Source organism: Muntiacus reevesi, chromosome 2 (genome assembly GCF_963930625.1).
Source record: "Muntiacus reevesi chromosome 2, mMunRee1.1, whole genome shotgun sequence".
NCBI classification, from domain to species: domain Eukaryota; kingdom Metazoa; phylum Chordata; class Mammalia; order Artiodactyla; family Cervidae; genus Muntiacus; species Muntiacus reevesi.
In genome coordinates, this window is record NC_089250.1 from 59,592,136 (window position 1) to 59,605,292 (window position 13,157).

At 48.8% G+C, this 13,157-nt stretch overlaps 1 protein-coding gene across 3 annotated transcripts in view; it reads right to left on the minus strand.

Moving 5' to 3' along the window:
• BCL2L1 (BCL2 like 1) overlaps positions 1–13,157 on the minus strand; it is a 50,529-nt gene that overhangs the window by 35,863 nt on the left and 1,509 nt on the right. For 2 of the 3 annotated variants that reach the window (XM_065921785.1, XM_065921783.1), the window contains exon 2: positions 12,380–13,055. In XM_065921785.1, the coding sequence (XP_065777857.1) occupies positions 12,380–12,943 (564 nt within the window). In that variant the 5' untranslated portion in view covers positions 12,944–13,055. Of the gene's footprint in view, positions 1–12,379; positions 13,074–13,157 lie in introns of all 3 variants that reach the window. The other variant, XM_065921784.1, reaches the window with a different exon arrangement.

Below are 13,157 nucleotides of genomic sequence, written 5' to 3' on the forward strand. Positions count from 1 at the left end.
AGTGAGGCCACCCTGGAAAATGCCAGAGTCCCCACAACATTGTTTAATCATTCAGACACAAGTCAGGCACTTACTATGTGCTAGGCATGCTCCTATGCTCTTTAAATATTCAACTCATTAAGTATTGCCTCAGTCAACAGATGCCTGTCTTCTATGTTTCAGGTTCTGTGGCAGGATCCAGGGACAGAGCAGTAAATAAAGCAGAGGAGGAGATCCCTAACTTTCTGGAGGTACTTGGCAAAGATCGAAGAAAATAAGCCCCATTACCAGATGCCCAGTCAGCAACACTGGCCGAACCCCCACAGTGTACAGCATGAATAGGGGCTCTCGTGGAGGATATGAGGGACAAGGTTAGGAGCTGCAGTCCCCACCTTCAGGAACCTTAAAATCTCCCAGCTCTTGGTTCAAAGCGTATCTACGTACTCTGTTAGCCTAAAAGTTTGCTCTTGGAGAGTAGCTCCAATTGTGATCACAACTTCTTGATCACCTGTGACGGCAACCTGCTAGTAAACAGCTGTAATAGTGGGTGTCATACTGAGTAACTACACGTGCTAGGCTCCATGCTAAGTGCTCCGTGTATCTTATCACATATTTTCATGATCAAAAGAGTCTTTCAAGAAAAGTACTACATTATTTTAGCCTCTTTAAAGATGAGAAAACTAAGGCTGAGAGAGATTAATCTGGCTCTAACAGGGACAGAATTTCTCCGAGGGAGGCACAGGAGAGGCAAACATCAAGAATACCAAGACCAGGTGCTTCCTAGAAGGGCTGGGGCCTCAAGCGCTCCCAACAGACTCTTCCTCGCCCTCGTTTATCAGGTCTGAACACCAGCACAAGGAGGAAAGGTAAGGAGGCAAGGGTTAGGTATGCTCAAGCTATCCCTAGGGCAACACGAGTCTCTGCCGAACCTACAGGGAAGAAGTCTGTGACCTTCATTTGCCACTCACTAACCCCTCAGAGACAGACAGAAGCAGGGGTGGCGGGGAGGAAGGGGCAGGGGAGTCTTCTTCCTGGCTTGAGGAGGGGTGGGCCCACCTGGGAAGAAGGGAAGAAGCCTGACTGGTTCTTTCCTCTCTTGGACAAGAAGTCTGCACACGTGACATGGTGCATGTCTTGCACATGGACGCCCCTCGGGGAAATGCCAGGGTATCTTTTGGACCCAAGAAGCCTCAGAGACGAGAGACTGGCACAGCTCTGAACTGCAAGCTAAGCTAACAATTTCTAAGCACTGTAACTAGGTCATCAGGTTCCTGGAGAAGCCAGCTGTGACTGGGGGGTGGGGGATGGGAGGGAAATTTTGCAGCCTACCAAGATCCCTACTTCCCTTCAGGCCCCGCCCTCCTTGAAATCTGCACCTGCTCCCAAACTGACCCCTCCCCCCAGCTGGGCCCAGCTGTCAACGGCTCCCAAAGCCCCACCCCTGCCTTCCAGGGGCGGGAACCACAGGGGCCTCTTGGACAGGAGGTACCTTATTGCTACCTGAGCCCTTTGGAAAAGAAGCTGTGGGGCAGGGAAGGAGTGGCCTCTCCTGGGGGGTTTCTTATGCCATGAGGGCAGTAAGAAAGCTGGGCCCCTCTGGGCCTGCCCAGGGTACCTTCCTGGCATTGCTGCCGCAGGTGGCAGAAGACAGGTGATGTTTACCCGGCTAAGACCAGAGTTGCCAAAAGGCTTCAATCAAGCCTTTGAATCTGCACCTGGCCCAGAGCCCCAAAATAACAACCAGCACAGCCTACCTGATCCACAGGTCGCAGGTGCCTCTGGCTTTTTTTCTCCCTGCAGCTCTGTCTGCTGAGCCCTGGTTGGCAAAGGATCGTCTTCCATGATGACTAGGGACCTGGCTGCATCACTCTGGTGCTGGGCCTCTCCCCAACTGGCCCACCTCTAATGTCAACTATCCCATCCCTCTGTCCACAGGCCCCCACCATCAGTCACCATTCCCTTCTCCCTGACCGGCTTTATGACAACCCAGACCCTCTTCTGCCAGTCTGTCTCCTCACTGTCGCCCAAATGCTTCCTACACATCTCAGCCTCCAGCTCTGTCTGGAATGCTCTTACCTACCAAGGCTGCTCTTGCCACATTTTTTCACCTACTGTAAGCCTTCACGTTCCACATCTTCCTCAGAGGTAGTAATGATGCCTAACTGAGCATACTGTATTCAGGCACCGTGCTAGGTGGGCTAGAGTCACTCACTCCTTCAGTAAGTATTTGCTGAGTCCCTTGTGCCAAGCATTATGCGAGATGCTGGGGATGAAGGAAACATGAGACAAAACTCCTGTACTCTGGGAGCTTAGGTTTTACAAGAGGAGACAGACAGTAAGGAGGTAAACACAGGTGGTCTCTGGAGAGGTGATATTTGAGTTGAGACCTAAATGCTAAGACAGCCCTGATCAGATTTAGGGGAAGAGTGATCCAGGCAAGCCCAAGTAAAAGAGATCACCATTGCTATCTTCATTAAGGGATGATTACTACCTTTCAATTTATGGATGAGGAAACTGAGGACTTGGTGTGAACTGCACAAAAAGTCCTACTGCTAGGAAAGCTATCATTCAAGCCTCTAGTGAACTTTCTCCTTCCTGACACTTTCCACTATTGGCACAGAAGAGGGTCTGAGCTGGCGGTGCAGCTGGCACGGGAGAAGGTGCACAGGATGATGCAGGCTGAGGGTGTAGGCCACTGGGCAGTCACCAACTGAGTAGCTGATGGTGGAAGTGGGCTGGTTTGGCAGAGGTCCGGGTACCCGTGGGATGTGCCAGCGGGTCTGTCCTCTTCCATTTCTGAAGCCTGCACTACAGATTTGGCACAGTTTGCCTGGAGCCATTCACCAAGGGTTGTGAGTCTATTCCTACTGCTTTAAATGAGTTTGCTCCCTTAAAGACAGAGACATTTTTGTAGCCTGCTGCTAAGTCACTTCAGTCGTGTCCAACTCTGTGAGACCCCATAGACAGCAGCCCACCAGGCTCCCCCGTTCCTGGGATTCTCCAGGCAAGAATACTAGAGTGGGTTGCCATTTCCTTCTCCAATGCATGAAAGTGAAAAGTGAAAGTGAAGTCGCTCAGTCGTATCCGACTCCTAGCGACCCCATGGACTGCAACCTACCAGGCTCCTCCGTCCATGGGATTTTCCAGGCAAGAGTACTGGAGTGGGGTGCCATTGCCTTCTCCGTTTGTAGCCTAACCTGCATCTAATAATAACAACCCTTCATGTTCATTGAGCAAATCCTGGCCGAGCCTGTGCCCAACCCCAGGCCCTGTGCCAGGTACTCGGGGTGAAATAAGCCAGTCTGGGCCTGCAAAGAAACAATGACGCTGTGGTTTGAGGGTAGGCTTTGGTATCAGATACAGCTGAGTGCAAGACCCAGCTCTGCCTCTTACAAGGTGTATCACTTTGGACATGTTATAGAGCCTCTTGAAGCCCTGAATTCTCCATCTTCACGCCAAAGCAGTTATGAGAACCAAAGAGGATGATTATGTCAGGGGCATAAACATAGCACCTGGCACAGAGCAAGTACTCAACACACAGCATCTGTCATTATTACTAACGACCACTGCGTTTCACTTTCTCATTTGAGCCTTGCTTACTCTGCAGGGCTGGTACTATTCTCTCAGATGTGTGGATGAGCCTGGAAAGCTGATTCACATAGTGCTGCACCACCAGCAAGAAATTAAGCTAAGTTTCAAATATGAGTGCAGAGTTTTATCTAACTTTTGTAGAAAGTGATCAATACATCCTGTAACGAGCCTTGCCTGGTATGTCTGGGAGCTGAGGGAACGGCTGGGCGCTGCACACAGCCTGACTCAGATGGCAGAAAACCACCATGGCCCAAGGTACCTCAGGTTTGAATCCCGGGTCATCCTGGTACTAGCCTGTGAGGCTCCGAGCATGCCACTTTTCTCTGAGACTCAGTCTTCTCAACTCTACCATGAAGATGACACCACTTACCTTGCAGGGTTTTTAAGATGGTTTAGAGATAAAGAACACAGGCTTGGAGTAAGACAGACGTTGTTTCAAATCTTAACTCTGCTTCTTACTAGCTGAGTCCCCCCAAATCTCATTGTCCAGTAATGCTGAGGTTGTTGGACAGTAACACAGAAATGAAGCTGGGGAAAGCCCCGCCACATAGTAAGCACTGGATAAATGCCAACAACCATTCAGTTGGGGAAGGGGGTGCATGCAGTGTAGTGTTTAAAAGGGGGAGCTTGGAAGTTATCCTCATAGGCTTTGTCACTTACTAACCATGCTGCCCTGCATAAGCTGCTTAACATCTCTGTACCTCAGTTGCCTCGTTTGAAAAACAGGGATAATAATAGTAACAGCTTCAGAATATTGTCTACGAATGGAATAAGTTAATACATGTAAAGCATTGTGAACAATGCCTGGCATAGAATAAGCACTTGATAAATGTTAGGTGCTATTAATAGCAACATTAACAATAATATTAATCACCAAGTGGAATAAGAGGGAGGGACTGTATAATCCTGGGACACGGGCATCCTGTGGAAGAGTTCCAGGGAAGTCCCTGGGCAGCTATTTGTAGGCAAGTTCTCAGCCTCTGGCAGAAAGACTCTTCTATGGAAAGGACATGAGGCTGGGGGTTCCTGAGCAAAAACCTCAGTCCTGCTGACCAGGAGGCCAGCCTCTGGGGAGGCCAGTCAGGCTCCTTGGAAGGACACAGTGTTCCCGGCCCCGCCTGACTCGGGGGAACAAAGGCACGTGTGTGTGGCCAGGGAGGAGGGAGGGGAATGTTTCCCTTTCAAGAGCGGAACAAAGGATCTGAGGCATAGTTGAGTACGTTCCAATTCCCTCCCAGGCTAGCTCCCATTCCTCAGATGATTGTCCAACAAGGTTTTCAGTCTTTTAGCTTCCTCCTGGAAGGTGACCGCGGGGAGGGGCTGGCAGGCTCCACTGAACCCTCTATCAATTGTCTCTTGGAGGTAGGATTTCTACCTGCCAAACCTCTGAGGAGTCCCAGGCCTGTGCAGGGGTGGGGTGGGGACCCCTGAGGGTTAATGGATGACCTAGGGCACCGCAAGTGACAGGTTTCATGTCCCTCTCGGGTAAGTCCAAGACTAAAACTGCTACTCAGTGTGGAGCCAGGAGAGAATCCAGGAGTTTGGACAACCCCCCTCCAAGGGTGGGTGGAAAGGTGTGACAGAACTCAGTGGAAATGCATTTTCTAAGGGATGATCATGAGAAGAGAGAGAAGACAGGCGAAGGGTCAAAGGGGAGGGAACAAAGAAACTGACAAGAGGAAAGGGAGAGACATGGGCAAAAAAGGAGTCTGTATGTGGGGAGAGCCTTTAGGGATATTACTTTCCAATTTCCACATTCTAGCCAGCAAGAATCCGGCTGTAGGGCTGGGACAGGAAGCAGTCCATGGAAGTCACTGCAATGGCATTTCCTGAAGAGGGAGAAAAAAACCTCTAGTTCCGAGGGGAGCTCTGGAGTCTGACCAAAAAGCCCTGTAGCGTGGAGCCAGTCTTAAAGCTCTGGCTTGGCCTGAGTCTCATCAGGGGTGAAACCATATAGCAGAAGGTTCCAAAGGCAGTTTCTTTCTGCAAAAATACGATATACAAAAATCAGTGTAATAAATGGGAAGCCAGGTGATGTGATTGAAGGAACCCTAGGATGTGACCGCTGGTTGCTGCTGATACTAACCGTCATTATGCAGAGCCAGACAGGAATTAACTCACTGAATCTTCAGAATAAGGCACCATTAGTACAGTCATTTACAAGGTAAAAGACTTGCCCCAGGTCACATAGCACACAAGTGGTCAAATCTAGACCTGAAAGCCCAAACCCTGCATCTTCTTCCAATGGGCAGATCACTTTATCTTTCTCTGCCTGATTCCTCTATGCTCACCTCCAGGGTTGTTGGTTATAAGCATCAAAAAGGCAAGGTGGGGGGATTACTGGCGGTCCAGGGGTTAGGACCCCGAGCTTCCACTGCAGGGGTCATGGGTCCGATCCCTGGAAAGAGCCATCCAACAGCTTAACCATCATGAAATATGCCACAGTGGTGGAACCCACAAGGCCTAGGGCCACTGAGAAGCAGGATTCCTAGACTCAACTTCAAACCTCCATCTCACAGATGGGAAACTGGGGCCTAGAAGTGATGTGGCCAAGGTGAGACAGTGAGCTGAGGCAGATTTGAGACTAGAACTGGGATCCTAACAAAGACCAGCATTTGACCACCATGGCAAAAGAGCACTACAGAGCTCCTGGCAGGACAGGAACACTGCCGGGGCCTGCCTGCCTGCCCGGAGGATGTGCCAGAAGGTCACTGTGGAGTCCAAACAAGGGAGAACAGATACTGTAGACTCTGTGAACAGGTCTCTAACACAAGCTCTGTGCAAAGATGGACAGAATTAAGATACCAACTACTGCCAGACACTATGCATCTCAGGCAGATCTCGTCAGATCTTTTGTGAAGCAGATAATACCTGCCCTAAGGTTCAGAGAGTTCAAGAAGTTGGCCCAAGGTCACAGAGCTAGACACAGGTGATCTGGGACCTCAATCCAGACACGGTACAATTATTCAGACGAGATCGCGCGCGTTCAGGGTGGTATGGCTGTAGACAGACATGGTACAATTATTCAGAAGCAAGAATGCTAGAGGGAAGGACCATTCAGGATACCACATTTGAAGAGACTATCTCCAAAAAACATCTAGCATACTTAAACCTGATTCTATGATTGCTAAGTGGTTAAAAAACGTGGCTTTCATGGTGGTCGGACCCACCAATAAGCCGTGTGAGTTTGGTCTTGTTCCTCAGTCCCTGTTCACCATTTCCACCTCTATCTCCTGATTCAAGCCACTCTTCTTTCTCACTTGACTGCTACACCAGCCTCTTCTCTGGGCTCCCCAGTGGAATTCAGAACTTGTGGAACTCATCCCTGCTCCTGATCTTTTCCTGGCCTCTCATTCAACCAAAGTGAAGTCCTCATCATGGCCTGTCATATGCTATGAGATTGGGCCCCTGGCTACTCTGCCCCCTCAATCCCACCCACTCTCCCCTCTGACCACTTTCCCTCTTGCTGTATCTTCTCCAGCTGCACTGGCCTTCTCTTTCATCCCTGAGTCTGGCCAGCACACTCCCTTCTGAGTCCATCCCTCTGCTTATAACACACTCTCTAAAGGCACCCACATCAACCACCAACTTACCTTCTTCAAGTCTTGGCTCAAATATTACCTTTCAGTGATGCCTTCCCTAGGCACTCTTTTAAAACTGCAGCCTTATCTCCTTTGATAGGCATGCCTTGTACTTCAATGTACTTTATTTTCTTCATAGCACTTAGTATCAATTGATATATGTTACGTATGTATATAATTGGGGCTTCCCAGGTGGCTGAGAAGTAAAGAATCTGCCTGCCAATGCAGGGGATCTGGGTTGGATCCCTGGGTTGGGAAGACACCCTGGAGAAGGAAATGGCAACCCACTCCAGTATTCTTGCCCGGGAAATACCATTGACAGAGGAGCCTGGAGGGTTATAGTCCACAGAGTTGCAAAGAATTGGACACAGCTTAGATACTAAACAACACAATTACATGTTGTCTGTTTCTCCCCATTAGAATATGAGCTCCCGACACAGAAACTTAATTTTATTTAATGCTGTACCACTAGTGCCTAGGACAGCCTGACACACAATAGGAGCTCAATTAATACTATCTGAATCAATGCATGAATAACTAAATAAAGGGCAATTCCCATTACTATTATTCTGGTTTGGTAAGTGTCTGTTTCTTCAGAAATTTAGTGGGCTTCTCTTTCATTACATACCTGCTATGCCTAAGGCCTCTGCTCAATGCCAATTAAACAAGTATTGACAAGACATGGACTCTACTCTCAGGAAAGTCCTAAACCTGATAGAGATATGGTAGTGTTAGAAATGTCTTCACTAATTTAAGCTCTATCAATGCGATTTACCTATCCAAATTCTCCTATACTATACCAATAAAAAAGGCTTAGCCCCTCTTCCTGCAGATATTTGAAACCAGAGATCGTGGTCTCCTGGGTCTTCTTGTCCCCAGGCTAAACAAAAAAACCCATTGGGACTGTCTGACTCAGATCTGCCAACTGGGAACAGGAAAGACAGACTGTCGGCCGGGGAGAGAGAAGAGAAGCGGATCCAGGAGCAGACTGACTCCTTCAAAGAAAAGAGAGAGTCCTTGGGGAGGACTCCACGGAATTAGGTTGGAGGATGGGGGTGGGGACAGAGCACTGCTAATTAAGGCAGTAGGAGATTATGTTTCCGCAGAAGAGCAGCTCACTGGGAATTACCCCTAAATCTATCCATGGTAAACCCAGACAAAATCATGGCCGCTGAAAGAAAGCCCTGTGATGGAAGGCTGAGGGCACCGGAAGAAACCAGGAAGGATGCTCAAACCTCTAGCCTCAGGACAGATACCAGCTGGGGAAGGGACAACTAACAAGTGCACCTTCCGGTAGCCCACACAAAAACCAAGAAAACCCTGCAGGTTCCATTGAAGGCCCCTGAAAAAAACCTGGGGTAATTTTCTACCAGAAGCTGAAGGGCTCTGTGGGGCTACTGTGGAAATCAATCCTAGGAAGCCTGGAAAACCCTGTGATGGTGATGGAGTTTTAAGGGCAACTTCAAATGTACCTCCAGAAGAACTGGGTGTTTTGAGGGGGAGCCCCCAAGACACTTCTACCTCACTTTGGGACCTGAATGAGATTACTAAAAATTTCCACGTTTGGGGTTTCTAATGGGGTTTCCCCAAGAAAACCGCAGAATTGCCAACAGCTGCTGAGATCTGCAAAGGTCGCTGAGGTGCTTCAGCAAAGCATACATCAGTGCCAATGAAGCCAGAACAGTCAAGAAGAAACCTACAGAAACTAGAAGACCACAGAGCCATGCAGCCTGGGGAAAGGCCAAACGACGTTTTCTTCCCCCACCCCCCAAAAACTGTTCAACAATGGTGTTTCCATTAAGTTACGGGGTTTCCCAGGGACAGTGATCCCAAAATGGCCTGGCCCACCTGGGTCCTACCACCTAACTGTCCACATTCCCATTGGAAAGCCCCAGAAACATTCAGTCTCTACTATTCTGGCTGAGTATCTCAAGAGCTGGCTTTGTGTCTCGAGAAACTCTGGGGGCAAAGTTCAGTTTTTGGAGGCAGGTAGCCCACTCATTAAAAGAAGTGCCTCCACCATACAATTAAGGCCCAGGAGAGCCTTTGTTCTACATCATTTACTAGAGTCAAGCTATGGCAGGTGGCTATCATTAGTTCATTTTACAGGTGGGAGAGATGAATGGACAAGAGAGACAAACAGGTTCAGCATCTTGCCAGGGGACTCTAGGTAGGCAGTGGTATGGCTATACAGATGAGGAATTCCAGTCCTTGGGGCATCACCCACAATTAAGTAGACATACCTGGAACAGGCCATCTTCTCCCTTTACGCGTACAATTCTTACCTACCGGGAGGGCCAGAAGTTTTAACAAAAAATTAACAAGAAGCCCACTCTCACTGGGCAAAATCCTTTTACTGAATTGAGTTTTACCAGTGACAAAATCTAGAAGCTACATACATGCCTCTGACAGCCTGCTACCACCAACACAGGGGCTGTTCTTCCTGCAGTTCCTGAATAAGGCCAGCATCATAGACTCAAGTGAACACCTCCACAGGCACGTTTTGCTTGGCCGAACAGCATCTCTGGCTCACATTATTACTCCTAAGACAATGTGATATGGAGGGGAAGAGATTATAGGCTTTGGAGTCACGCCCACCTGGGGTAAATTCTCACTCAGTCACTTAACTGGCTGATGGATACTTGTGGCCAATCATTTAAGCTACCAGGAGCTTCACATATAAACTGAGAATAAACCTACCTACCTTAGAAAGTTATTGTGTGGAATATATGAAATAGCATGTCATTTCCATGAAAGTACCATATCTGGCTTATAGCCAATACCTAGCACATGCCTGCCTCATAGAAGATGCTCAGTGAATTTTGGCTGCATAAGTAAAAGACCTAATACAATGCCTCATGCATAAGATACACTCTGTAAAAGCTCATTTCCTTTTCCTTTCCTGCAAGGATGCTAAATTTAGAGCGTATCCCAGAGTGGAATGGTCCATAATTCTTACATTCTTGGATCCCCCAGGCACAGCCTCCAGGAACCAGTGTGCAGCTCAAATAGAATGGTCCCTGAGAGGAAGTGGGCGGGTTCCTTCTAACCAAAGGATCCCAATGTCACAAGTTCTCTACCTCCTGGCCTTGGGAAGAACACATGCCCAGAAATGGTTCTGGCGTAACTGGCTCTTCTGCACACATCCCCTCTGTCCACCAAGAGTAAGTAACATATGGTATGCTGTCCAATGGGCTCTGATAACTCTTGGGCAAAGAGACAGCAGAAGATGGAATGTCAATCCAGTGGTGATCTAATGATTTTGCCCAATGTTTCTGTGTCGAAGACCTCTTTCTACACGCAACACTGGGTGACTGACTAACAACTCTTGGTCCAGGTGGCCCTCTTAGACACTGGCTGGCAGGCCAGGAACCTCTCCCACATCGCCTTTTGTTAACAGTTGGCCACAACCCACATGGTATTAGGACCACCAGCCAGAGATAACAGTGAGGGGCAAAAGGCCCAAGTCTCTACTTAGGCCTCAGAGGGTGTGTCAGAAACGCTGGAATCCTGTCCCTCCTGTAGTAAGTTAAACAAATATTTGCCCCTAAAGAGAATCAAAGGAGGAGGGAATAAGACAGGTCATCACACAAACCAACAGGAACTATTTAATCATTTATTCCCCCAGGGAGTTCATTTACTGAAAGGCTTTCAAGTCGGGTTAGTCTTAGCCAAAGAAAGCCCTCCACCTTTACCTTCCCAGCCCCACCCCGGTCACCTGACCTCTACTCTGCTTTTTACAAGAACTGGCAGTGGGAAGAGTTGATGAAGTTGCAAAGAAATGGGAAATAAGACAGGGGGTGGTGTACCTGGAGGTCCCTTGCTCAGTGGTAAACTGAAGTGGCTGCCACACCCTAGGCCCAGCCTCTGGATAATTGCATTCTTAACATTCCTGAGTCCATGGTGCGTGGCTCTTTCCACCTCAGCTCCTTCAATAGATGACTTATTTTCCACAGCCTGCTCAATTTTCTGATGGACAGAATGAATACCTCTCATAGGCCCTACACCTCCCTGAGGCAGGGAGATATGCGAGGAGATACAACTGAGTTCACTGCAGAAGAGCAAAAGCTGCTGACAGTGACCACAGGTAAAGAGTCCCTCCACACCAGCTCATCCTGACTTGGTGATATCAGGGCAAGGGAATTCTCTTCCCTGGCAAAGGAATGAGGCACGACTCGGGTTCAGAAAGTGTACCTGGGTCTGACAATAACTACTAGAGCAAACTTCCTGTCACTGTGCTCACATCAGCTCCAAGATTTACAAGGACTGCAAGGTAAGGAGGGTTGGCCATGTTTTTTTAGTGGAAGAACCTGAGGCTCAAGGTAAACTGGCCTGTCCAAGGTCACATACCTAGTTATGTGACAGGGCTGGGACTCACCCTGTGTCAGTTGGTTTCTGAAGTCTGTCACTGAATCTCAATGTCCCAAGGAGCCCCAAAGACCAGGTTCTTACATTGCCAGCAAATAGTGCTCAGTGAAGAGGCCCCAGGGCTGTGGCAGAAAAGTGACAAGCGTAACAGCTGGAGCTCCCCAACCAACCCCAGGCAGTGAGGTGCAAAGTCCCTGCGCTTATGGGTGACACAGCAAGAGCTCCGCAAACTAGCCAACCACACAGAAAAGTTGCATACTTTAGAGCCAATAAACATGGGGCATAGCACAAACACAACTGGCCCACTGGCACAGCTTACAACCTAAAATCAGACAATCCTCAGCCATCCAGGCCAGAGGGATGCAAAGCCTGGCCATGCAAACTCTGAAATAAAGGGAACTTGATTTGGAGGAGGGAAGCCCAGGACAGGATTGACATCTCAAGGGAGTAAGACTAAAGGGGCTGGTGGGTCACTGATACTCACTTTCTCCTCCAGGCATTCCACTCATCACCCCTTAACGTTGTGAACTATTATGTCAGGGTGAGGGGTAATCTGTTACCTTTGCATTCTCAAAGGTTTGAGGCCAAATGAATACGCAGTCTATGTTATCTTCTGCAGAGAAACTGGAACACAAGTATGACAGAGTAGGGTCACGAGGAAGACCAGAATGAAGATGTCTGGTCCTCACAGAACTAGGTCATCTATATTTCAGAACAGTTAACCTCTGTGATACAAGGCCAGTTATGTCTCCTTAACAAACAATAATAATCACCCAGCACAAAAGAGACACAGGGGAAAGGTCGCTGGGGATTTGACAAGAAGCCAAGGAAAAGGAATACACAAGGGGCGTGGTTCTTACCCAGCCGCCGTTCTCCTGGATCCAAGGCTCTAGGTGGTCATTCAGGTAAGTGGCCATCCAAGTTGCGATCCGACTCACCAATACCTGCATCTCCTTGTCTACGCTTTCCACGCACAGTGCCCCACCGAAGGAGAAAAAGGCCACAATGCGACCCCAGTTCACCCCGTCCCGGAAGAGTTCATTCACTACCTGTTCAAAGCTCTGATAAGCTGTCCCTGGGGTGATGTGGAGCTGGGACGTCAGGTCGCTGAATGCCCGTCGGTACCTCAGTTCAAACTCATCGCCTGCCTCCCTCAGGGCTTGCTTCACCGCTGCCATGGGGATCACTTCCCGGGCATCCAAGCTTCTGCTGTGGCCAGTGGCTCCATTCACCGCAGGGCTATCTGCCAGGTGCCAGGATGGGTTGCCATTGATGGCACTGCGGGTTTCCATATCTGATTCTGTCCCTTCTGGGGCCTCAGTTCTGTTCTCTTCCACATCATTAAACTGACTCCAGCTGTATCCTTTTTGGGAAAGCTTGTAAGAGAGAAAGTCAACCACCAGCTCCCGGTTGCTCTGAGACATTTTTATAATAAGGATGGGCTCCACCAGTCCATTGTCCAAAACACCTGCTCACTCACTGGGTCTGGTCTCTGCTTAGTGGTTCTCTTCCAAGATCCAAAGCCAAGATAAGGTTCTGAAGGGAGAGAAAGAGCTTCAGAGGAAAAAAAATGAATATGCAAGCCATTTACCTACAACATCCCATTCCCCACTCCAGGTACTCGAACTGGGTTCTTTG